This window comes from Thalassophryne amazonica, chromosome 16 (genome assembly GCF_902500255.1).
Source record: "Thalassophryne amazonica chromosome 16, fThaAma1.1, whole genome shotgun sequence".
Classification (NCBI taxonomy): domain Eukaryota; kingdom Metazoa; phylum Chordata; class Actinopteri; order Batrachoidiformes; family Batrachoididae; genus Thalassophryne; species Thalassophryne amazonica.
The window spans coordinates 89,548,404-89,571,332 of record NC_047118.1 but is presented as its reverse complement, the minus strand read 5'-3'; the positions used below and the strand labels follow the sequence as shown (position 1 = coordinate 89,571,332).

At 52.4% G+C, this 22,929-nt stretch overlaps 1 protein-coding gene across 6 annotated transcripts in view; it reads left to right on the top strand.

The window, feature by feature from the left end:
* LOC117528121 (zinc finger protein 646-like) overlaps positions 1-7,563 on the top strand; it is a 137,126-nt gene extending 129,563 nt beyond the window's left edge. For all 6 annotated transcript variants that reach the window (XM_034190693.1, XM_034190689.1, XM_034190690.1 and 3 more), the window contains one exon: positions 6,769-7,563. In XM_034190693.1, the coding sequence (XP_034046584.1) occupies positions 6,769-6,936 (168 nt within the window). In that variant the 3' untranslated portion in view covers positions 6,937-7,563. The remainder of the gene's footprint in view (positions 1-6,768) is intronic.
* The last annotated feature ends 15,366 nt before the right edge of the window (positions 7,564-22,929 follow it).

Here is a 22,929-nt window from a genome sequence, read left to right as displayed (position 1 = left end):
CCTCCAGAACTATCTGCCAAAGTAGAAAACTGCTGCATCCTAGTAAGAGCAGAATACTACTGGAATGAATTTGAATAAGGAAAGTTGGGTTTTTCCTCCCTAAATGGATGCTGCACTCACTGCAGTTTATCGTCTGGAATAGTCCCAGATTGCATTTCAGAGCTTCTAGAATTCAAACATTTTCATGTGGGTGGTGTTGGGGGATAATTTTGGGTTTCAGCTTTTTTGTTTTTCACCACTTTCATCCCTGAATATGTCAATTGTGAGTTACTGTTGTACGGATTAAAGTCACTAACTGGGATTCGTGTCTTGTTGGGAGAAAGAAACGAGAATTGTCCTCCGTTCTGTTCACACAGCTCCAAACACTGCGCGGCTCTCTGCCGAGTCAAGTTAGAATGATAGAGTCCAGTCGGAATTAATAAATTCAAAGCAAAACGTCGTTTAAATCAAATGACACCTCTTTCCAAATGTTGTAATACAAACAAACAGCAATCGATCAAAACATTTTTTCCTCCCAAAATGAGACGTCCTGCGCTGACGTGCAGCAGCCGGCTGATCTCAGCTCAGAGGTACGGAGAGACATTCATATCAATATGTCTGAAAGGAAATGCTTTGGAAAGAAAATGTCCAGAGATCAAGGATCCAGTGACCAATTTAACATGTTGTTGACATAGAAAACCTGTAAAGTCTACTTTTGGTATTGATAAGGAAATCCATAAGGAATTGGATCGATAAGCGGAATTGATAATGGCATCGATATTGATAAAATCTTATCATTACCCATCCCTAGTTATGTCATAATTCATTTTCGTTATTTATGTAATTGCGTATTAAGGTATTGTAATTTTCTATATACCTGTCCTGGTGGTGTTTGTAATGTGAGCACTGAGCCGTCATCCAGCTGTCAGTGTGCTGTGATCAGCTGACAGGCCCCTCCCCGTGCTGTGTCCGGCCCCCATGTGATCAGATCTGTACATACACATCAGCATTTTATGCAAGTGTGCTTCCCGGGGGGGTGTGCGACACACGTGCAGACGTGCAAGACACATGCACTACATCTGTTGCTTTCACGGCACACTCATGGGGGCACTTAGACAACTTTCACATCCAGCTCGACAGTGATCATCTGTTGACTGTTTACATGATAACAGTGTGAATGGCCACACATTTTCTAAGTACCAAGCGAGCCTTGTGAGGTGTGTGTGTGTGTGTGTGTGTGTGTGTGTGTGTGTGTGTGTGTGTGTGTGTGTGTGTGTGTGTGTGTGTGTGTGTGTGTGTGTCACCTGGAATTTGGCCGACACCTGCCGTGAGAGGGATTGAATGGGCTCTCACAGCGCACACTCTGTCTTTCAGCCACTGATGTGCGCGAATAGTTGTAGCAACAGCTGTATGAGGCACTGGAGGCAGCTCCAATTTTAGCATACGATTCCTTCTTTATTCGCACTTCATCCGCAATTAGACCACAAACGTATGATGTGTGAAGGGGCCCTTAAGCAGGGGAATGATTTTAAAGTCTTTCCAAAGCTCTGGACAGGTCCCTCTAAATTCATATCTATTAACAATATGTCACATATCGCTTGACTAAGTTGTCAAGATGCAGTTTTTTAAGAAAATTGTTGATCTATCCCCAAAGATGGATCCTTTAAAAGGGCAAGCAACACCTCTACTGAAATGAGAAACAGGATCTGTCCCTCATAATGCAGTTAACAAACACAAATAATGTCGTCATTTGCAGAGATGCACATTTTTTCCTTGAATTTTTTTCCCTTGATGGAATTTAACTTTAACAACTTAGGTCTGAGGGCTTCCTGCATAAATCCACTGTTCACGTCTCCATCTGTACCTGTCAGACTATTATATTTGGTAACACTACATCAAAAAACATCCACTGTGATGTCTAGTGCATGTTTATTTGTCCATCTTGCTTATTTTTGGAATTTAGAAGTCCTTATGTTTGACCAGGGACACGAAATGCTGTCTCTATCTGGTTGTTTGACTGGGGAAGGACACTTGGTGCTGCCTCTGAAGGGCTGTTTGATTGGGGACAGACAGTCACTCCCTCCGACTCTCATGGACTGTTTCATTGAGGACGGACACTCGGCCCTGTCTCTCACGGGCCGTTTGACTGGGGACGGACACTCGGTCCTGTCTCTCACGGGCTGTTTTACTGGGGACGGACACTCGGTGCGGTCTCTCACGGGCTGTTTATTTGGGGACGGACACTCCGTGCTGTTTGATTGGGGATGGACACTCGGTCCTGTCTCTCACACGCTGTTTATTTGGGGACGGACACTCGGTGCGGTCTCTCACGGGCTGTTTATTTGGGGATGGACACTCGGTGCTGTTTGATTGGGGATGGACACTCAGTCCTGTCTCTCATGGGCTGTTTGACTGGGGATAGACACTCGGCCCTGTCCCTCACAGGCTGTTTGACTGGGGACGGACACTCTGTGCTGTTTCTCACAGGCTGTTTGACTGGGGACGGACACTCGGTCCTGTCTCTCACGGGCTGTTTGACTGGGGACGGACGCTCTCCTTCTGTCTCTCACGGGCTGTTTGACTGTGGACGGACACTCGGCCCTGTCTCTCATGGGCTGTTTGACTGTGGACGGACACTCGGTCCTGTCTCTCACAGCTGTTTGACTGTGGACGGACACTCGGCCCTGTCTCTCATGGGCTGTTTGACTGTGGACGGACACTCGGCCCTGTCTCTCATGGGCTGTTTGACTGTGGACGGACACTCAGTCCTGTCTCTCACAGCTGTTTGACTGTGGATGGACACTCGGCCCTGTCTCTCATGGGCTGTTTGACTGTGGAGGGACACTCGGCCCTGTCTCTCACGGGCTGTTTGACTGGGGACGGGCACTCAGCCTTGTCTCTCACGGGCTGTTTGACTGGGACGGACACTCTGTGCTGTTTCTCACGGGCTGTTTGACTGGGGATGGACACTCGGTCCTGTCTCTCACGGGCTGTTTGACCGGGGAGGGACACTCAGTCCTGTCTCTCATGGGCTGTTTGACTGGGGATAGACACTCGGCCCTGTCTCTCACAGGCTGTTTGACTGGGGACGGACACTCTGTGCTGTTTCTCACGGGCTGTTTGACTGGGGATGGACACTCGGTCCTGTCTCTCATGGGCTGTTTGACTGGGGACGGGCACTCAGTCCTGTCTCTCACGGGCTGTTTGACTGGGGATAAACACTCGGCCCTGTCTCTCACAGGCTGTTTGACTGGGGACGGACACTCTGTGCTGTTTCTCACGGTCTGTTTGACTGGGGATGGACACTCGGTCCTGTCTCTCACAGGCTGTTTGACTGGGGACGGGCACTCGGCCCTGTCTCTCACGGGCTGTTTGACTGGGGACGGGCACTCGGCCCTGTCTCTCACGGGCTGTTTGACTGTGGACGGACACTCGGCCCTGTCTCTCATGGGCTGTTTGACTGTGGACGAACACTCGGTCCTGTCTCTCACAGCTGTTTGACTGTGGACAGACACTCGGCCCTGTCTCTCACAGCTGTTTGACTGTGGACGGACACTCGGCCCTGTCTCTCATGGGCTGTTTGACTGTGGACGGACACTCGGTCCTGTCTCTCACAGCTGTTTGACTGTGGACGGACACTCGGCCCTGTCTCTCATGGGCTGTTTGACTGTGGACGAACACTCGGTCCTGTCTCTCACCTGTTACAGCTGTTTGACTGTGGACAGACACTCGGCCCTGTCTCTCACAGCTGTTTGACTGTGGACGGACACTCGGCCCTGTCTCTCATGGGCTGTTTGACTGTGGACGGACACTCGGTCCTGTCTCTCACAGCTGTTTGACTGTGGACGGACACTCGGCCTGTCCTCTCATGGGCTGTTGACTGTGGACGGACACTCGGCCCTGTCTCTCATGGGCTGTTTGACTGTGGACGGACACTCAGTCCTGTCTCTCACAGCTGTTTGACTGTGGATGGACACTCGGCCCTGTCTCTCATGGGCTGTTTGACTGTGGAGGGACACTCGGCCCTGTCTCTCACGGGCTGTTTGACTGGGGACGGGCACTCAGCCTTGTCTCTCACGGGCTGTTTGACTGGGACGGACACTCTGTGCTGTTTCTCACGGGCTGTTTGACTGGGGATGGACACTCGGTCCTGTCTCTCACGGGCTGTTTGACCGGGGAGGGACACTCAGTCCTGTCTCTCACGGGCTGTTTGACTGGGGATGGACACTCGGTCCTGTCTCTCATGGGCTGTTTGACTGGGGACGGGGCACTCAGTCCTGTCTCTCACGGGCTGTTTGACTGGGGATAAACACTCGGCCCTGTCTCTCACAGGCTGTTTGACTGGGGACGGACACTCTGTGCTGTTTCTCACGGTCTGTTTGACTGGGGATGGACACTCGGTCCTGTCTCTCACGGGCTGTTTGACTGGGGACGGGCACTCGGCCCTGTCTCTCACGGGCTGTTTGACTGGGACGGGCACTCGGCCCTGTCTCTCACGGGCTGTTTGACTGTGGACGGACACTCGGCCCTGTCTCTCATAGGGCTGTTTGACTGTGGACGAAACACTCGGTCCTGTCTCTCACAGCTGTTTGACTGTGGACAGACACTCGGCCCTGTCTCTCACAGCTGTTGACTGTGGACGGACACTCGGGCCCTGTCTCTCATGGGCTGTTTGACTGTGGACGGACACTCGGTCCTGTCTCTCACAGCTGTTTGACTGTGGACGGACACTCGGCCCTGTCTCTCATGGGCTGTTTGACTGTGGACGGACACTCGGCCCTGTCTCTCATGGGCTGTTTGACTGTGGACGGACACTCAGTCCTGTCTCTCACAGCTGTTTGACTGTGGATGGACACTCGGCCCTGTCTCTCATGGGCTGTTTGACTGTGGAGGGACACTCGGCCCTGTCTCTCACGGGCTGTTTGACTGGGGACGGGCACTCAGCCCTGTCTCTCACGGGCTGTTTGACTGGGGATAAACACTCGGCCCTGTCTCTCACAGGCTGTTTGACTGGGGACGGACACTCTGTGCTGTTTCTCACGGTCTGTTTGACTGGGGATGGACACTCGGTCCTGTCTCTCACAGGCTGTTTGACTGGGGACGGGCACTCGGCCCTGTCTCTCACGGGCTGTTTGACTGGGGACGGGCACTCGGCCCTGTCTCTCACGGGCTGTTTGACTGTGGACGGACACTCGGCCCTGTCTCTCATGGGCTGTTTGGCTGTGGACGAACACTCGGTCCTGTCTCTCACAGCTGTTTGACTGTGGACAGACACTCGGCCCTGTCTCTCACAGCTGTTTGACTGTGGACGGACACTCGGCCCTGTCTCTCATGGGCTGTTTGACTGTGGACGGACACTCGGTCCTGTCTCTCACAGCTGTTTGACTGTGGACGGACACTCGGCCCTGTCTCTCATGGGCTGTTTGACTGTGGACGGACACTCGGCCCTGTCTCTCATGGGCTGTTTGACTGTGGACGGACACTCAGTCCTGTCTCTCACAGCTGTTTGACTGTGGATGGACACTCGGCCCTGTCTCTCATGGGCTGTTTGACTGTGGAGGGACACTCGGCCCTGTCTCTCACGGGCTGTTTGACTGGGGACGGGCACTCAGCCTTGTCTCTCACGGGCTGTTTGACTGGGGACGGGCACTCGGCCCTGTCTCTCACGGGCTGTTTGACTGGGGACGGGCACTCGGCCCTGTCTCTCACGGGCTGTTTGACTGGGGACGGGCACTCGGCCCTGTCTCTCACGGGCTGTTTGACTGTGGACGGACACTCGGCCCTGTCTCTCATGGGCTGTTTGACTGTGGACGAACACTCGGTCCTGTCTCTCACAGCTGTTTGACTGTGGACAGACACTCGGCCCTGTCTCTCACAGCTGTTTGACTGTGGACGGACACTCGGCCCTGTCTCTCATGGGCTGTTTGACTGTGGACGGACACTCGGTCCTGTCTCTCACAGCTGTTTGACTGTGGACGGACACTCGGCCCTGTCTCTCATGGGCTGTTTGACTGTGGACGGACACTCGGCCCTGTCTCTCATGGGCTGTTTGACTGTGGACGGACACTCAGTCCTGTCTCTCACAGCTGTTTGACTGTGGATGGACACTCGGCCCTGTCTCTCATGGGCTGTTTGACTGTGGAGGGACACTCGGCCCTGTCTCTCACGGGCTGTTTGACTGGGGACGGGCACTCAGCCTTGTCTCTCACGGGCTGTTTGACTGGGGACGGGCACTCGGCCCTGTCTCTCACGGGCTGTTTGACTGGGGACGGGCACTCGGCCCTGTCTCTCACGGGCTGTTTGACTGTGGACGGGCACTCGGCCCTGTCTCTCACGGGCTGTTTGACTGTGGACGGACACTCGGCCCTGTCTCTCACGGGCTGTTTGACTGGGGACGGGAACATTGTAGCAGCATCATTTGGAATCTAAAGGTCGTCCCAATCCTTGGTGGGCGTGGTCTCTTTCCATCCTGTTTTAAGACTCCCTACCATCATGGTTTTATAACTCGGTTAATTCTTACTTATTTTGATTTATTTTGGTGCAGTCGAAGTGCAAGACGCACTTTTTGTTGTGGCTCCTGAAGAGTTCCTCTGAGGAAGGACAGAATGTGGTTTTTCCTGACTGATCTATGTGACTGGTCTCACCAAGTCTTTGTCCTGGTTCTTTTCCCTCCACTCATGTCTTTGTCCTCTGTTGTTTCTCGTTCCACTCTTTCTTCTCCGTCAGTCAGCAGAATGATTTCATGTTGTTTTCTCTTCTTCTTCTTCTTCTTCTCCACCCCCTCTGCAGCCAAAGCACCAGGACGGTTTCAGTCTTGCACCCCAGCGGCCTATCACCACCATCAACCCCATTGGCCACTCCCTCCATGCAAATGGCACTCCGACACTCAAGCCTACACCCATGCCGCGCACCATCCAGGCCATGCCCTGGGAGCAGCGCTCCCTCTACAATCAATGAGGCGCCACCAACCAGGAGCCCCCTCCACCTCACGTCTACGCTCACGAGAGCCCCGCCCCCTCCCCCCACGTCATTCCAACTAAGCTCAAGGCTGGCGTAACTTCAGAGACTGACACCCCTCCACAGCCTCCCCCAGCGTGGAGCGGTTGAAGTTGGGGAGGGCACCTGAGAACTAGTTGAGATTGATTACTGAGTAGTTAGGTTTAAATGATGTGTTGCCTTGAACCTCATGTATGATCGATGCCATCTACTGGACAGAAGTTAAAATGTTCTCCCGAACTCGTCCTTTCACCAAGAACTTGCCCCCTTGCCTCCATTCTCCACTCTAGTTATGAATATCTGTTTTCTCAGTAGTCTCTCATCACTTTGGTTTGTGTGTCATGAACACAGGTGGTCCAGAGGCGCCGCCTTCACATTTCAGCCCGTCACAAGGAATATTTCCACTAAAAAACAAAACAAGTGATTCTCCCTTCAGACTGAAAAGTTCTGAGCTCCACTCAAAGCTTCCCGAAAGGAAGTGAGCAGCAGAAGCTCTTCTTTTGCTCAGCACATCAGTGTGCTGCTGTATGATGTCATCATGGTGTTTAACCTGCTTTAATTCATCTGAATGACAGCAGGAAGGAAGCGCTCAGCCAGTCGGCTCAAACTAAACACGCACGTGACTGACAGCTTTCAAACTGACTACGTTTACATGCCCTTAACATTCGGGTTAAGGTCCATATTCCGGTTTCTGAATCATTAGGAATAACCTGTTTACATGCTTAAGCAGACAGAGTTACTCCTGTATACATGGTAACTGGTATCATTTGGAATATCCCCATCTAAACAGTGATGCACGTCTTCCACCGGTGCTTGATTTGGTCTGGCGTTCGTTCAAATCCTGCTTTGTGTAAAACCCCTCACTACATACTTTTCTCAAACAGGAATTCTCACTTTTCTCTCCTGCGGACTGCCTCCGCATCAAAACAGCGAGCGTAGTCTCTGGACCTGTTGTCACAGTTGGCGCAGCTCCGCACAGCAGAAAGGGGGGCGGTGTCAGTGGCCGCTGCGGCGTTTACCGAGCCCGCAGACTCAGTAAGCGCAACGGAGGCAGAGCAATCGCAGTGATGCCGGTGCCGCGACCGGCCCACCTGATAAGGACGCAGAACACAATGCGCTGTTTATCTCTGCTTCTGTGGTGTCCGGTGGGCTGCGCGCGCCGCATACAAGTAGTTGCCATACTCAAAAGACCAAGATTCCTTGCGGATAGGACATGCGCAGAACACAAAATAATGTTCCTTTCTATGGGGATATTCCGATGCACGTTTATATGACCTGATATTGGGATTAGAAAAGGAGTAACCCAGAGGTCTCAGTCGTGTTTTAAAAACCGGAATATGAGCATATTCGGGTTTTTGCGGGTGTTTACATGGCCGTGCGCAACCGGGTTGCTAATATTCCGGTTATGAAAGTGTTATTGGCTGCATGTAAACGTAGTCAATGAAACCCTGTTGAAGACCGAAGGCCTGTGTGGTCGTGTGTTTGACACGTCCACTACGCCGCCACGCGGCCGTGCCCCTGACCCTGTATAAACGCTGCAGAGTGGTCAAGCGTTTACCTTTTCCTTCTGGTTGTCAGGGCAGATGCTGAGTGGTGCCGTGCACGGAGACATGGCACAGCCTGACTTGTGCTGCCCATCGTGTGAGTGCTTCTCGATGGAAGGATGGAGTTTGTTGGCTTCTTTATTCTTTCATGTGTTTCTGTGCTTGTTACCTGGCAGCACGTTTATTCGCTGGCAACAGTTCTCAGGAAATTAGCAGTTTTCTTCCACATGGTTAAAATTGGGGGTCTGGCTGATATATCAGCTGACTGATGATGTCACCTGATATGAAAACGTTTCTTTTTCCTGACAAACGATGCAGACAGAACACACTGGCAGATAAATCTGCACCGTTTTTTTCTTTTTTACTCCATAATATTAATATTGACTCCTAAACCGTCCATATAGGCTCTGGTTAAAGTCACTGAGACCTGTATGCTTCAGAAACGAAAGAAACTCACAGGTTTGTTTCAGTCTACATACAGCTTCACTCTCACCTGCTCCTAATTTCCATCATGCACATGTTGCTCAAGTTATTCCCTGTAACAGGCCCAGCAGGTGGCAGTGTTCAGCAGCTGGCAGACGCCTCTGTGTGATAGGACAAAAGTTAAAAATAAACCAAAAGTGAGACGGACAAGATGATGGCACTTCCTGTTTTTGACGTCAAACAAAAGGATGGACGTGTTGATTTGTTTGTTTGCTCACAGCATGTTACAAGGTACCTGCCTAAGCCATGGAGAAGCCTAGGTCTATTTCTTCTGCTGTTACGTGTGACTAAAGACTGAGGGTGTGAGCCGTAAGAGTTTGCGTGAACTGACCTCATAACAAACTGCTTCTGGACATGACTGAAAGAGTTCCTTCACCATCATTGGCCAGTGTTTGTGTCACTTCAGAAAAAGTCTCACGTCAGGTTCCCAGATCGTTTGGCACCGTTTTTAGGATTAAACGCCACAGATGTGCAATGACATCAACCGGTTAATCAGCTTCATGAAGGTGTTTTGTGTGGAGAGTAGACAGTCCAGTGAGCTGGTAGCCACAGCATCACCGCCACTCAGCATTTCACAGATGGCTTTAAATCTGGAAGATGACGGCTCAAAGGTCCATTCTGTGGGTCTAAACTGAAGCCCATCATTCCACCCTTTCTAAAAAAAAAAAAAAAACAGCTGGTGCTTACGTTTTGGCCATCGGTTGTGGTTTTAGCCTCTAGTACTTTGAGGTTTTTTTTGTCACATGATCAGCACTGAGTTAGCAGTTGTGGGCCCTTCTTGTTCAGAACATCTGCCCTGCCACGCCCTCCACTCTATCATTTCCAGGTGTTGGCGTAAACTTGTAGCAGCAGCACGTTGAATCGATAGTTACAGGTGGGGTTATTGTCAAAGGAACACTTTGAGCCAAACGTACCACCATGAATGGACTTCCATCAAAGATCTGAGGTGGACTCCTGCTCACCTGGTGTTCATCCAAATAACACGACTGACCTTGTATTTGTCTTTTTACTATTTTACTAAGTTACTATTTTTATTCATGTTTTCATTGTTGCTTTCTCTCTTTGTAAAGTGTCGAGTATTTAGAAAAGTGCTATTCAAATAAAATGTTTTATGATTATCATGTCTGGACTGTTTTCTTCTGCAACCTGCATCAGATTCAAAATGGGCAATATTCCAGGAGATGGCAGGACAGGTGAATAAAGGTGATTGGCCTGAAATCCTTCAAAGACGAGCAAGAAGATGGCGACTCTCGCCAGACTGCAACACACGCTCTGGACCAGTTTATAGGCAAAACCCGGCTGTGTTCCAGATCCAGGTCTGCACCCTTCTCAGGGTCCATCAGAGGGTCCATCCCGCCCTCGTACATCAGAGACGGACAAGGGCGGGACAAACTGCTCTGAAATGGGACCGTTCAGGCCACGGAACTATTGTGCAGGGTTCCTGTGGCTCCTTACAAAGTCTGAAAAGGCACTGAATCCGTTCATCTGAAAATAAGGCTATAACTGATACTAAAATGTCTCAAAGAAATGTATTCAAAGTCTTAAAAATGCCAAAACGTAAGAAGGATTTCATTCATATGTTTTAAATACCAATATCAAAATACAGAGACGTGTCCTCTCCAAATCAAAATCCTCTCATAAGGCGACACTACGCCATTTAGTGGAACCAACATCGCTCATGTGTTTGTTGCCAGTACGCTCAGCGCAGACACACTTTCAGCTAGCTACACGTAGTTTACGCCATGACAAGGGGACGTGCAAATTTAACCAGTACATGGCTTTTCAGGCAAGGTTTTGCAGCATTTCTTAAGCCTGTAAACGTTTTATGTTCCAAGTTCAGAATAATAGTAGTGCTGTGTGACTAAAAAGATTAATCCAGCAAAATCTTGGTTCCAAACCAACAAAATTAATGCCTCGTAGATGTGAAGAAATCATGAAAAACTGTGGTTATACAACTAAATACTAGTTTAGTGATTCACAGGATTGATAAAAAAAGCAGTTTGAACATAATAGTTTTGAGTTTGTAGCGTCAACAGCAGATGCTACTATTATTGTGAACACCCCCTTTTCTACTTTTTTTTACTAATAGCCCAATTTCATAGCCTTAAGAGTGTGCATATCATGAATGCTTGGTCTTGTTGGATTTGTGAGAATCTACTGAATCTACTGGTACCTTGTTTCCCATGTAACAATAAGAAATATACTCAAAACCTGGATTAATCTTTTTAGTCACATAGCACTACTATTATTCTGAACACTACTGTATACTAAAGAAGACTGTATAAATTTATGCACCTGCCTAATTTTGTTTACAGAATTATTGCACACTTTCTGTAAATCCTATAAACGTGTTTGTCTGCTATATGATATATTTAACTGAAATTGCTGATCGAAACAACCAATGATTTATAAAGGAAAATCAGGGGGGGGCCCAAACATTTACATACAACTGTATACAGATAAGTGCACCACATGAGCCAAATGTCCGAGCTGATGTTCCCTATCAGTACTCTGCTTAAGCTGAGCTTCAGTAACGGTTTTAAAACAAGCTCATTCCAGCCAAGAAAGCATCAGGACCCAGAAAACCTGTTCTCCAGGAAAGCATCAGCAACCTCTGGCCAGGAACCATGACTTCACAAGCATCTCCTGATCTCTAAGTCCAAGGACCCAGAGATGTGACTGAGATCGCTCAACAAGTTCTAACTTTAATGATGGACAGACGCAAGTCTGATGGTTCAGTCCAGGAGTTCACTGAAAGCCTGGACATTAGTCTTCATCCACGACCATTATAAACCCAAAATACAACACTGACCTGAAGGACTTGTGTTCCTCAGTCACACATTTACGAGAGGGCAATATTTTGATGCAGTCATGTAATAAGAATCTAACGAGGTAACGTCAACCGGCAATGTAACAATCACCAGGAGACAAGATTCAGAGAAAAAAAGCCACCAGGACCAAGTGATTTTTTTATTGGTTTGGAAAAGGTGAATTGTTGGAGTGAAGAAGACATGAAGGACACACTGCTGGAGCAGGAACTTGACCAAGATCTTCAAGGGATGCATCTTGACTGCAAATGAGTTGGAGGACGAGGCTGAGGGTTGGGAACTTTGGGGTGAGCTAGTTGGTCTACTGAACTTGGATAAGCAGCAGAAAATCCAAAAATATCTCACTGCATGAAACGCACACTGGCTGACTGGTGCCCTGTCCAGGGTGAACCCCGGTCTCTCGCCCTGTGAGTGACTGGTGCCCTGTGCCAGGGTAACCCCCTCTCTCGCCCTGTGACTGACTGGTGCCCTGTCCAGGGTGAACCCCGTCTCTGTCTCTCGCCCTGTGACTGACTGGTGTCCTGTCCAGGGTGAACCCCGTCCGTCTTCGCCCTGTGACTGACTGGTGTCCTGTCCAGAGTGAACCCCGCCTCTTGCCCTGTGACTGACTGGTGTCCCTGTCCAGGTGAACCCCACCTCTGTCTCTCACCCTGTGACTGAATGGTGCCCTGTCCAGGTGAACTCTGGTCTCTTGCCCTGTGACTGACTGGTGTCCCTGTCCACGGTGAACTCTGTCCTCTCGCCCTGTGACTGACTGGTGTCCTGTCCAGGGTGAACCCTGTCTCTTGCCCTGTGACTGACTGGTGTCCTGTCCAGGGTGACCTCTGTCTCTCACCCTGTGACTGACTGGTGTCCTGTCCAGGGTGAACCCTGTCTCTCGCCCTGTGACTGACTAGTGCCCTGTCCAGGGTGAACCCCACCTCCTCGCCCTTGACTGACTGGTTGCCGCTGTCCAGGGTGAACCCTGTCTCTGTCGCTCGCCCTGTGACTGACTGGTGTCCTGTCCAGGGTGAACCCTGTCTCTCACCCTGTGACTGTGACTGACTGGTGTCCTGTCCCAGGGTGAACCCCGCCTCTTGCCCTGTGACTGACTGGTGCCCTGTCCAGGGTGAACCCCGCCTCTGTCTCTCGCCCTGTGACTTACTGGTATCCTGTCCAGGGTGAACTCTGTCTCTCGCCCTGTGACTGACTGGTGTCCTGTCCAGGGTGAACCCTGTCTCTCGCCCTGTGACTGACTTATGCCCTGTCCAGGGTGAACCCCGCTTCTCGCCCTGTGACTGGCTGGTGCCCTGTCCAGGGTGAACCCCGCCTCTGTCTCTCGCCCTGTGACTGACTGGTGTCCTGTCCAGGGTGAACCCCACCTGTCGCCCTGTGACTGACTGGTGTCCTGTCCAGGGTGAACCCCGCCTCTTGCCCTGTGACTGACTGGTGCCTTGTCCAGGGTGAATCCCGCCTCTGTCTCTCGCCCTGTGACTGACTGGTGTCCTGTCCAGGGTGAACCCCGTCTCTCGCCCTGTGACTGACTGGTGTCCTGTCCAGAGTGAACCCTGTCTCTCGCCCTGTGACTGACTGGTGCCCTGTCCAGGGTGAACCCCGCCTCTGTCTCTCGCCCTGTGACTTACTGGTGTCCTGTCCAGGATGAACCTTGTCTCTCGCCTTGTGACTGACTGGTGTCCTGTCCAGGGTGAACTCTGTCTCTCGCCCTGTGACTGACTGGTGCCCTGTCCAGGGTGAACTCTGTCTCTCGCCCTGTGACTGACTGGTGCCCTGTCCAGGGTGAACTCTGTCTCTTGCCCTGTGACTGACTGGTGCCCTGTCCACCGTGAACCCTGCCTCTCGCCTTGTGACTGACTGGTGTCCTGTCCAGGGTGAACTCTGTCTCTCGCCCTGTGACTGACTGGTGCCCTGTCCAGGGTGAACCCCGCCTCTCGCCCTGTGACTGACTGGTGTCCTGTCCAGGGTGAACTCTGTCTCTTGCCCTGTGACTGACTGGTGCCCTGTCCAGGGTGAACCCCGCTTCTCGCCCTGTGACGGGCTGGTGCCCTGTCCAGGGTTAACCCCGCTTCTGTGTCTCGCCCTGTGACTGACTGGTGTCCTGTCCAGGGTGAACCCTGTCTCTCGCCCTGTGACTGACTGGTGCCCTGTCCAGGGTGAACCCCACCTCTCGCCCTGTGACTGACTGGTGCCCTGTCCAGGGTGAACCCCGTCTCTGTCTCTCGCCCTGTGACTGACTGGTGTCCTGTCCAGGGTGAACCCCGTCTCTGTCTCTCGCCCTGTGACTGACTGGTGTCCTGTCCAGAGTGAACCCCGCCTCTTGCCCTGTGACTGACTGGTGCCCTGTCCAGGGTGAACCCCACCTCTGTCTCTCACCCTGTGACTGAATGGTGCCCTGTCCAGGGTGAACTCTGTCTCTTGCCCTGTGACTGACTGGTGTCCTGTCCAGGGTGAACTCTGTCTCTCGCCCTGTGACTGACTGCTGTCCTGTCCAGGGTGAACCCTGTCTCTTGCCCTGTGACTGACTGGTGTCCTGTCCAGGGTGAATTCTGTCTCTCACCCTGTGACTGACTGGTGTCCTGTCCAGGGTGAACCCTGTCTCTCGCCCTGTGACTGACTGGTGCCCTGTCCAGGGTGAACCCCGCCTCTCGCCCTGTGACTGACTGGTGTCCTGTCCAGGGTGAACCCCGTCTCTTGCCCTGTGACTGACTGGTGCCCTGTCCAGGGTGAACTCTGTCTCTCGCCCTGTGACTGACTGGTGCCCTGTCCAGGGTGAACTCTGTCTCTTGCCCTGTGACTGACTGGTGCCCTGTCCACCGTGAACCCTGCCTCTCGCCTTGTGACTGACTGGTGTCCTGTCCAGGGTGAACTCTGTCCTCTCGCCCTGTGACTGACTGGTGCCCTGTCCAGGGTGAACCCCGCCTCTCGCCCTGTGACTGACTGGTGTCCTGTCCAGGGTGAACTCTGTCTCTCGCCCTGTGACTGACTGGTGCCCTGTCCAGGGTGAACCCCGTCTCTGTCTCTCGCCCTGTGACTGACTGGTGTCCTGTCCAGGGTGAACCCTGTCTCTGTCGCACGCCCTGTGACTGACTGGAGTCCTGTCCAGGGTGAACCCTGTCTCTCACCCTGTGACTGTGACTGACTGGTGTCCTGTCCAGGGTGAACCCCGCCTCTTGCCCTGTGACTGACTGGTGCCCTGTCCAGGGTGAACCCCGTCTCTCGCCCTGTGACTGACTGGTGCCCTGTCCAGGGTGAACCCCGCCTCTTGCCCTGTGACTGACTGGTGCCCTGTCCAGGGTGAACCCCACCTCTGTCTCTCGCCCTGTGACTGACTGGTGTCCTGTCCAGGGTGAAGCCCGCCTCTCGCCCTGTGACTGACTGGTGCCCTGTCCAGGGTGAACCCCGCCTCTGTCTCTCGCCCTGTGACTGACTGGTGTCCTGTCCATGGGTGACCCTGTCTCTCGCCCTGTGACTGACTGGTGACCTGTCCAGGGTGAACCCCGTCTCTTGCTCTGTGACTGACTGTTGTCCTGTCCAGGGTGAACCCCGTCTCTCGCCCTGTGACTGACTGGTATCCTGTCCAGAGTGAACCCTGTCTCTCGCCCTGTGACTGACTGGTGCCCTGTCCAGGGTGAACCCCGCCTCTGTCTCTCGCCCTGTGACTTACTGGTGTCCTGTCCAGGGTGAACCCTGTCTCTCGCCTGTGACTGACTGGTGTCCTGTCCAGGGTGAACTCTGTCTCTCGCCCTGTGACTGACTGGTGCCCTGTCCAGGGTGAACTCTGTCTCTCGCCCTGTGACTGACTGGTGCCCTGTCCAGGGTGAACTCTGTCTCTTGCCCTGTGACTGACTGGTGCCCTGTCCACCGTNGAGAACCCCATCTCTTGCCCGTGACTGACTGGTGTCCTGTCCAGGTGAACCCCGTGTCTCGCCCTGTGACTGACTGGTGTCCTGTCCAGGGTGAACCCCGTGTCTCGCCCTGTGACTGACTGGTGTCCTGTCCCAGGGTGAACCCGCCTCTCGCCCTGTGACTGACTGGTTCCCTGTCCAGGGTGAACCCTGCCTCTCGCCCTGTGACTGACTGGTGTCCTGTCCAGCGTGAACTCCGTCTCTTGCCCTGTGACTGACTGGTGTCCTGTCCAGGGAGAACCCGTCTCTTGCCCTGTGACTGACTGGTGTCCTTCCAGGGTGAACCCCGTGTCTCACCCTGTGACTGACTGGTGTCCTGTCCAGGGTGAACCCGTTTCCTGCCCTGTGACTGACTGGTGCCCTGTCCAGGGTGAACCCCACATCTCGCCCTGTGACTGACTGGTGCCCTGTCCAGGGTGAACCCCGTCTCTGTCTCTCGCCCTGTGACTGACGGTGTCCTGTCCAGGGTGAACCCCACCTCTGTCTCTCACCCTGTGACTGAATGGTGCCCTGTCCAGGGTGAACTCTGTCTCTTGCCCTGTGACTGACTGGTGTCCTGTCCAGGGTGAACTCTGTCTCTTGCCCTGTGACTGACTGGTGTCCTGTCCAGGGTGAACCCTGTCTCTTGCCCTGTGACTGACTGGCGTCCTGTCCAGGGTGAACCCCGTCTCTCGCCCTGTGACTGACTGGTGTCCTGTCCAGGGTGAACCCCGTCTCTCGCCCTGTGACTGACTGGCGTCCTGTCCAGGGTGAACCCCGTCTCTCGCCCTGTGACTGACTGGCGTCCTGTCCAGGGTGAACCCCGCCTCTTGCCCTGTGACTGACTGGTGTCCTGTCCAGGGTGAACCCCGCCTCTTGCCCTGTGACTGACTGGTGTCCTGTCCAGGGTGAACCCCACCTCTTGCCCTGTGACTGACTGGTGTCCTGTCCAGGGTGAACCCCACCTCTTGCCCTGTGACTGACTGGTGTCCTGTCCAGGGTGAACCCCACCTCTGTGCCCTGTGACTGACTGGTGTCCTGTCCAGGGTGAACCCCGTCTCTTGCTCTGTGACTGACTGGTGTCCTGTCCAGGGTGAACCCCGTCTCTCGCCCTGTGACTGACTGGTGTCCTGTCCAGGGTGAACCCTGTCTCTCGCCCTGTGACTGACTGGTGCCCTGTCCAGGGTGAACCCCGCCTCTCGCCCTGTGACTGACTGGTGTCCTGTCCAGGGTGAACCCTGTCTCTCACCCTGTGACTGACTGGTGTCCTGTCCAGGGTGAACCCCGTCTCTCGCCCTGTGACTGACTGGTGCCCTGTCCAGGGTGAACCCTGCCTCTCGCCCTGTGACTGACTGGTGTCCTGTCCAGCGTGAACTCCGTCTCTTGCCCTGTGACTGACTGGTGTCCTGTCCAGGGAGAACCCCGTCTCTTGCCCTGTGACTGATTGGTGTCCTGTCCAGGGTGAACCCCGTGTCTCGCCCTGTGACTGACTGGTGTCCTGTCCAGGGTGAACTCTGTCTCTCGCCCTGTGACTGACTGGTGTCCTGTCCAGCGTGAACTCCGTCTCTTGCCCTGTGACTGACTGGCGTCCTGTCCAGGGTGAACCCCGTCTCTCGCCCTGTGACTGACTGGCGTCCTGTCCAGGGTGAACCCATCTCTCGCCCTGTGACTGACTGGCGTCCTGTCCAGGGTGAACCCCGTCTCTCGCCCTGTGACTGACTGGTGTCCTGTCCAGGGTAAACTCTGTCTGTCACCCTGTGACTGACTGGTGTCCTGTCCAGGGTAAACTCTGTCTCTCACCCTGTGACTGGCTGTTGCCCTGTCCAGGGTGAACCCCGCCTCTTGCCTTGTGACTGACTGTTGCCCTGTCCAGGGTGAACCCCGCCTCTTGCCTTGTGACTGACTGGTGTCCTGTCCAGGGTGAACCCCGCCTCTTGCCCTGTGACTGACTGGTGTCCTGTCCAGGGTGAACCCCGCCTGTTGCCCTGTGACTTACTGGTGTCCTGTCCAGGGTGAATCCTGTCTCTCGCCCTGTGACTGACTGGTGTCCTGTCCAGGGTGAACCCCGTCTCTTGCCCTGTGACTGACTGGTGTCCTGTCCAGGGTGAACCCCATCTCTTGCTCTGTGACTGACTGGTGTCCTGTCCAGGGTGAACCCCGTCTCTCGCCCTGTGACTGACTGGTGTCCTGTCCAGGGTGAACCCTGTCTCTCGCCCTGTGACTGACTGGTGCCCTGTCCAGGGTGAACCCCGCCCCTGTGTCTTGCCCTGTGACTTACTGGTGTCCTGTCCAGGGTGAACCCTGTCTCTCACCCTGTGACTGACTGGTGTCCTGTCCAGGGTGAACCTCGCCTCTCGCCCTGTGACTGACTGGTGCCCTGTCCAGGGTGAACCCTGCCTCTCGCCCTGTGACTGACTGGTGTCCTGTCCAGCGTGAACTCCGTCTCTTGCCCTGTGACTGACTGGTGTCCTGTCCAGGGAGAACCCCATCTCTTGCCCTGTGACTGACTGGTGTCCTGTCCAGGGTGAACCCCGTGTCTCGCCCTGTGACTGACTGGTGTCCTGTCCAGGGTGAACCCCGTGTCTCGCCCTGTGACTGACTGGTGTCCTGTCCAGGGTGAACCTCGCCTCTCGCCCTGTGACTGACTGGTGCCCTGTCCAGGGTGAACCCTGCCTCTCGCCCTGTGACTGACTGGTGTCCTGTCCAGCGTGAACTCCGTCTCTTGCCCTGTGACTGACTGGTGTCCTGTCCAGGGAGAACCCCGTCTCTTGCCCTGTGACTGACTGGTGTCCTGTCCAGGGTGAACCCCGTGTCTCACCCTGTGACTGACTGGTGTCCTGTCCAGGGTGAACCCCGTTTCTCGCCCTGTGACTGACTGGTGCCCTGTCCAGGGTGAACCCCACATCTCGCCCTGTGACTGACTGGTGCCCTGTCCAGGGTGAACCCCGTCTCTGTCTCTCGCCCTGTGACTGACTGGTGTCCCTGTCCAGGGTGAACCCCACCTCTGTCTCTCACCCTGTGACTGAATGGTGCCCTGTCCAGGGTGAACTCTGTCTCTTGCCCTGTGACTGACTGGTGTCCTGTCCAGGGTGAACTCTGTCTCTTGCCCTGTGACTGACTGGTGTCCTGTCCAGGGTGAACCCTGTCTCTTGCCCTGTGACTGACTGGGCGTCCTGTCCAGGGTGAACCCGTCTCTCGCCCTGTGACTGACTGGCGTCCTGTCCAGGGTGAACCCCGTCTCTCGCCCTGTGACTGACTGGCGTCCTGTCCAGGGTGAACCCCGTCTCTCGCCCTGTGACTGACTGGCGTCCTGTCCAGGGTGAACCCCGCCTCTTGCCCTGTGACTGACTGGTGTCCTGTCCAGGGTGAACCCCGCCTCTTGCCCTGTGACTTACTGGTGTCCTGTCCAGGGTGAATCCTGTCTCTCGCCCTGTGACTGACTGGTGTCCTGTCCAGGGTGAACCCCACCTCTTGCCCTGTGACTGACTGGTGTCCTGTCCAGGGTGAACCCCGTCTCTTGCCCTGTGACTGACTGGTGTCCTGTCCAGGGTGAACCCCGTCTCTTGCTCTGTGACTGACTGGTGTCCTGTCCAGGGTGAACCCCGTCTCTCGCCCTGTGACTGACTGGTGTCCTGTCCAGGGTGAACCCTGTCTCTCGCCCTGTGACTGACTGGTGCCCTGTCCAGGGTGAACCCCGCCCCTGTGTCTTGCCCTGTGACTTACTGGTGTCCTGTCCAGGGTGAACCCTGTCTCTCACCCTGTGACTGACTGGTGTCCTGTCCAGGGTGAACCTCGCCTCTCGCCCTGTGACTGACTGGTGCCCTGTCCAGGGTGAACCCTGCCTCTCGCCCTGTGACTGACTGGTGTCCTGTCCAGCGTGAACTCCGTCTCTTGCCCTGTGACTGACTGGTGTCCTGTCCAGGGAGAACCCCGTCTCTTGCCCTGTGACTGATTGGTGTCCTGTCCAGGGTGAACCCCGTGTCTCGCCCTGTGACTGACTGGTGTCCTGTCCAGGGTGAACTCTGTCTCTCGCCCTGTGACTGACTGGTGTCCTGTCCAGGGTGAACTCTGTCTCTTGCCCTGTGACTGACTGGCGTCCTGTCCAGGGTGAACCCCGTCTCTAGCCCTGTGACTGACTGGCATCCTGTCTGGGGTGAACAAGTCATGTGGAAGGTTATGTGGTGCAAATCAAGTTTTACACCACATGACCTTCCTGATGCAGCCATGACTGTATCTATCCCGGACAAAGTCTGTGTGAAGTGTCTCGTAGGTTTTCTGTAGAGACGTGGAACAGCCAATATGAAGTACGTGTCTGGGCGTCACCCAGTAGGCAGCTCTGACGTTGGCTTCATCATGACAAACCTTTAAATGGGTAAAGGGGCGGAGCGTGGGTGGCTTTGGGTGTGTGTTGAAAGAAGACTGAAGCGCCCCTGCTTTTTGAGTTGAATAAGCTAAACTAACCAGGGTTAGGGTGTTTATTAAATCATATTTTTGGGGACTGTGCCATGGTTCTCCTAACAGTATACTTTGGTGTGGAAATTAAAAGTTATGAGCCGTGTTATTTTCTCAAGTCCATGAAGGTGAAAGTCGATGAACGTGGTTATGAAGGTGGTCATAAAGTCCATAAAGGTGATCCTGTCTGCTCCTGGAGGTCATGGGCCACATTTTTGTGTTTGGTTTGATCTCCACAAATCTCCACCAACACGAGTTTCCAATTCCACAAATTTTACCTTGGAAAAAAATTAATTCAAGTTAAATTAGATGTGATCAAATATCAGGAGTATTTATTTAATTCATGCATTTGACTTTTTTTGTGTGTGTGTGGTTTTGTAAGGATTTTTTATTTTTTTTTTTACTTTTTACTTTCTGAGTTTTCAAGGGGTGGTGGCCAAGTGGTTAATGCGCTTGGTTTCAGTTTAGAAGGTTCCGGGTTCAAATCCCACCCCTGCCACATTTCAATATGGAGTTGCGTCAGGAAGGGCATCCGGCGTAAAATTTGTGCCAATTCAACATGCAGATCCACCTTGGATTTGCTGTGGCGACCCCGAGTACAAACAAGGGAGCAGCCGAAGGGACTTACTTACTTTCTGAGTTTTCAGATAATTTTCACAGAACATTGGTTATCTCTGCTACACACAATTTCTCATTGCTTTTTGTCACTTGGTTTCAAATCCACAATCCAGATCCGATCCGGATCAAACTTTGTCAGGTGATAGTGAGTGTCAGTCTGAACCTTGCTTTAAAATATGAGAGTGATTGGGGCACATTTGATTAAGACATAATGTAAAATATGCATTAAATGGGGTTTTCAATGTTAAATATAAATGGCCACAAAATCTGTAATCTGGATCAGATCTGGGTAAACCTTTGTCAGTTGATAAAGGATACCATCCTACACAAGGCTCTCAAATATGAAAGAAATTCATTCTGTTTTGACAAAATTCTGAACTTTGGAAAATGTGTTAAAGGATAGGGATTTTTCCTGACTTTGACCTATGACCTTGGAAATTGAATTAGTTTTTGCCTATCAAGATATGAAATCTCTATAAAAAAAAAAAAATCATAACGATATATGGAAAAATTGTGGGTTACAGGCAAACAAACAGATGAAAACATGGAAGTGGAGGTGATGTGGGGCAATTCAGGACTAGTAATGAAATCCCCAAATTATTTCACACAGGCAATAAAATGATGATTTGGTACAAAAGCAGTATCCATGAAAGTCTGAGTCTCTGAGGAGCACAGATGGGCAGATGATCTCCACTTATAATTATTGAAATGTATAAAAACAATGTTCCTCAACAAAAGATTGGAACAGTTTTGTCTATTCCTATTTCTACAGGGCATAATACTAATAAGTGATTCAAAGAAGGGATTTTGGTGGAAGGGTGCAAGCCAATCCCTCAGCACCATCATTCATCAATAGCTGATATACCCACATGGAGATGGGATTACTTTGAGAAACCTTTGCCAAGATCTACAATATGTTGCATTTAAAAATTCCACTTAAAACTTTACTGTGCAAAAAAGAAGCCTTATGTGAATCTTGTCCAGAAGTCATGTAAAGTTCTCTGGCTCAGTGGTATCTGGGTTGGACCATCACACAGTGGAGTGTATTGTGATCACTATTCCAGATCTTTTTTGATAGAAATGGGCAATGTGTGTTCCAGACCAAAGAGGAAAACGACCATCCAGACTGTTATCAGCAACAAGTCCAAAAGCCAGGATCTGTCATGGTCTGCGGTTGTGTCCGTGTCCTGCTGCTTTCAAGGATGTCCTTTACTTTTTCAACAAGACAATGCAAAACCACATTCTGCATAAAGACATGGCTGCAGAAAAGGAGGGACAAGTACTGGACAGGCGTGTCTGCACTCCTGACGTGTCCCCAATCTGGAGTGCAGAATTTGAAATGAAATTGCAACAGCAATACGTCCTGTTGGACAGCTGAAGACATTTTTGCAGGAGGAATGGGACAAAGTAACATCTGAAACATGTCATCACTTGGTGTCAGAAATATCTTTAAAATGTGAGAAGGAATGACAACATTTCAAAGTGTTCAGTGCTTCAGCGTCCCAACTATGTCTGGAATGTGTTTCAGGCTCTAAATGAATGAATGAGTGAACATATGAAGAAATGATGTTGACCAGAAAAAAAAGATGAAATATCTCTGGTTCATGCTGCAAGAATCACGGTTTCTGTTTTCCATATTGTCCGTAGTCATCCTGATGTGGCTGGTGTGATGTCCCGTACTTGTCTGGAGTTATGTGGACACCCTGTCCCTGGTCTTTCCCTGAAATCAGACGTGCGAATCTTTGATTTAGCTCCTTAATGTATTGAAGGTTTGAGATCAGTGTCCAGCGCGCTGTGGGACACTCTGTCCCTACTGGGTGTGTCCTGCACAGAACAAACACACAGCGCACTGCTGTCTGTCTATCTGTGTGTCCGAGGAACCCAGGAAGCACCGGCAGTCATCAAGACCATCACCAGGTCATGCAATCAGGGCCAGCGCACCGTGGGATTCATGTGGGGCTTTGCAGCTCACAAGCGCATCTTTCTCCCTTCGTGTTTCGCCACCTGACCTGAGGACAGGAACCAGCAGCCCTGCAGTCTGAGACTCAGAGACCAGTCCTGTCACATTCCTCCACTGACCTGAAACCTGAAAGTGTCTGTTCTGAAGAAGCCACACCTCATGCTGGCACGCAGTGTGTGTGTGTGTGT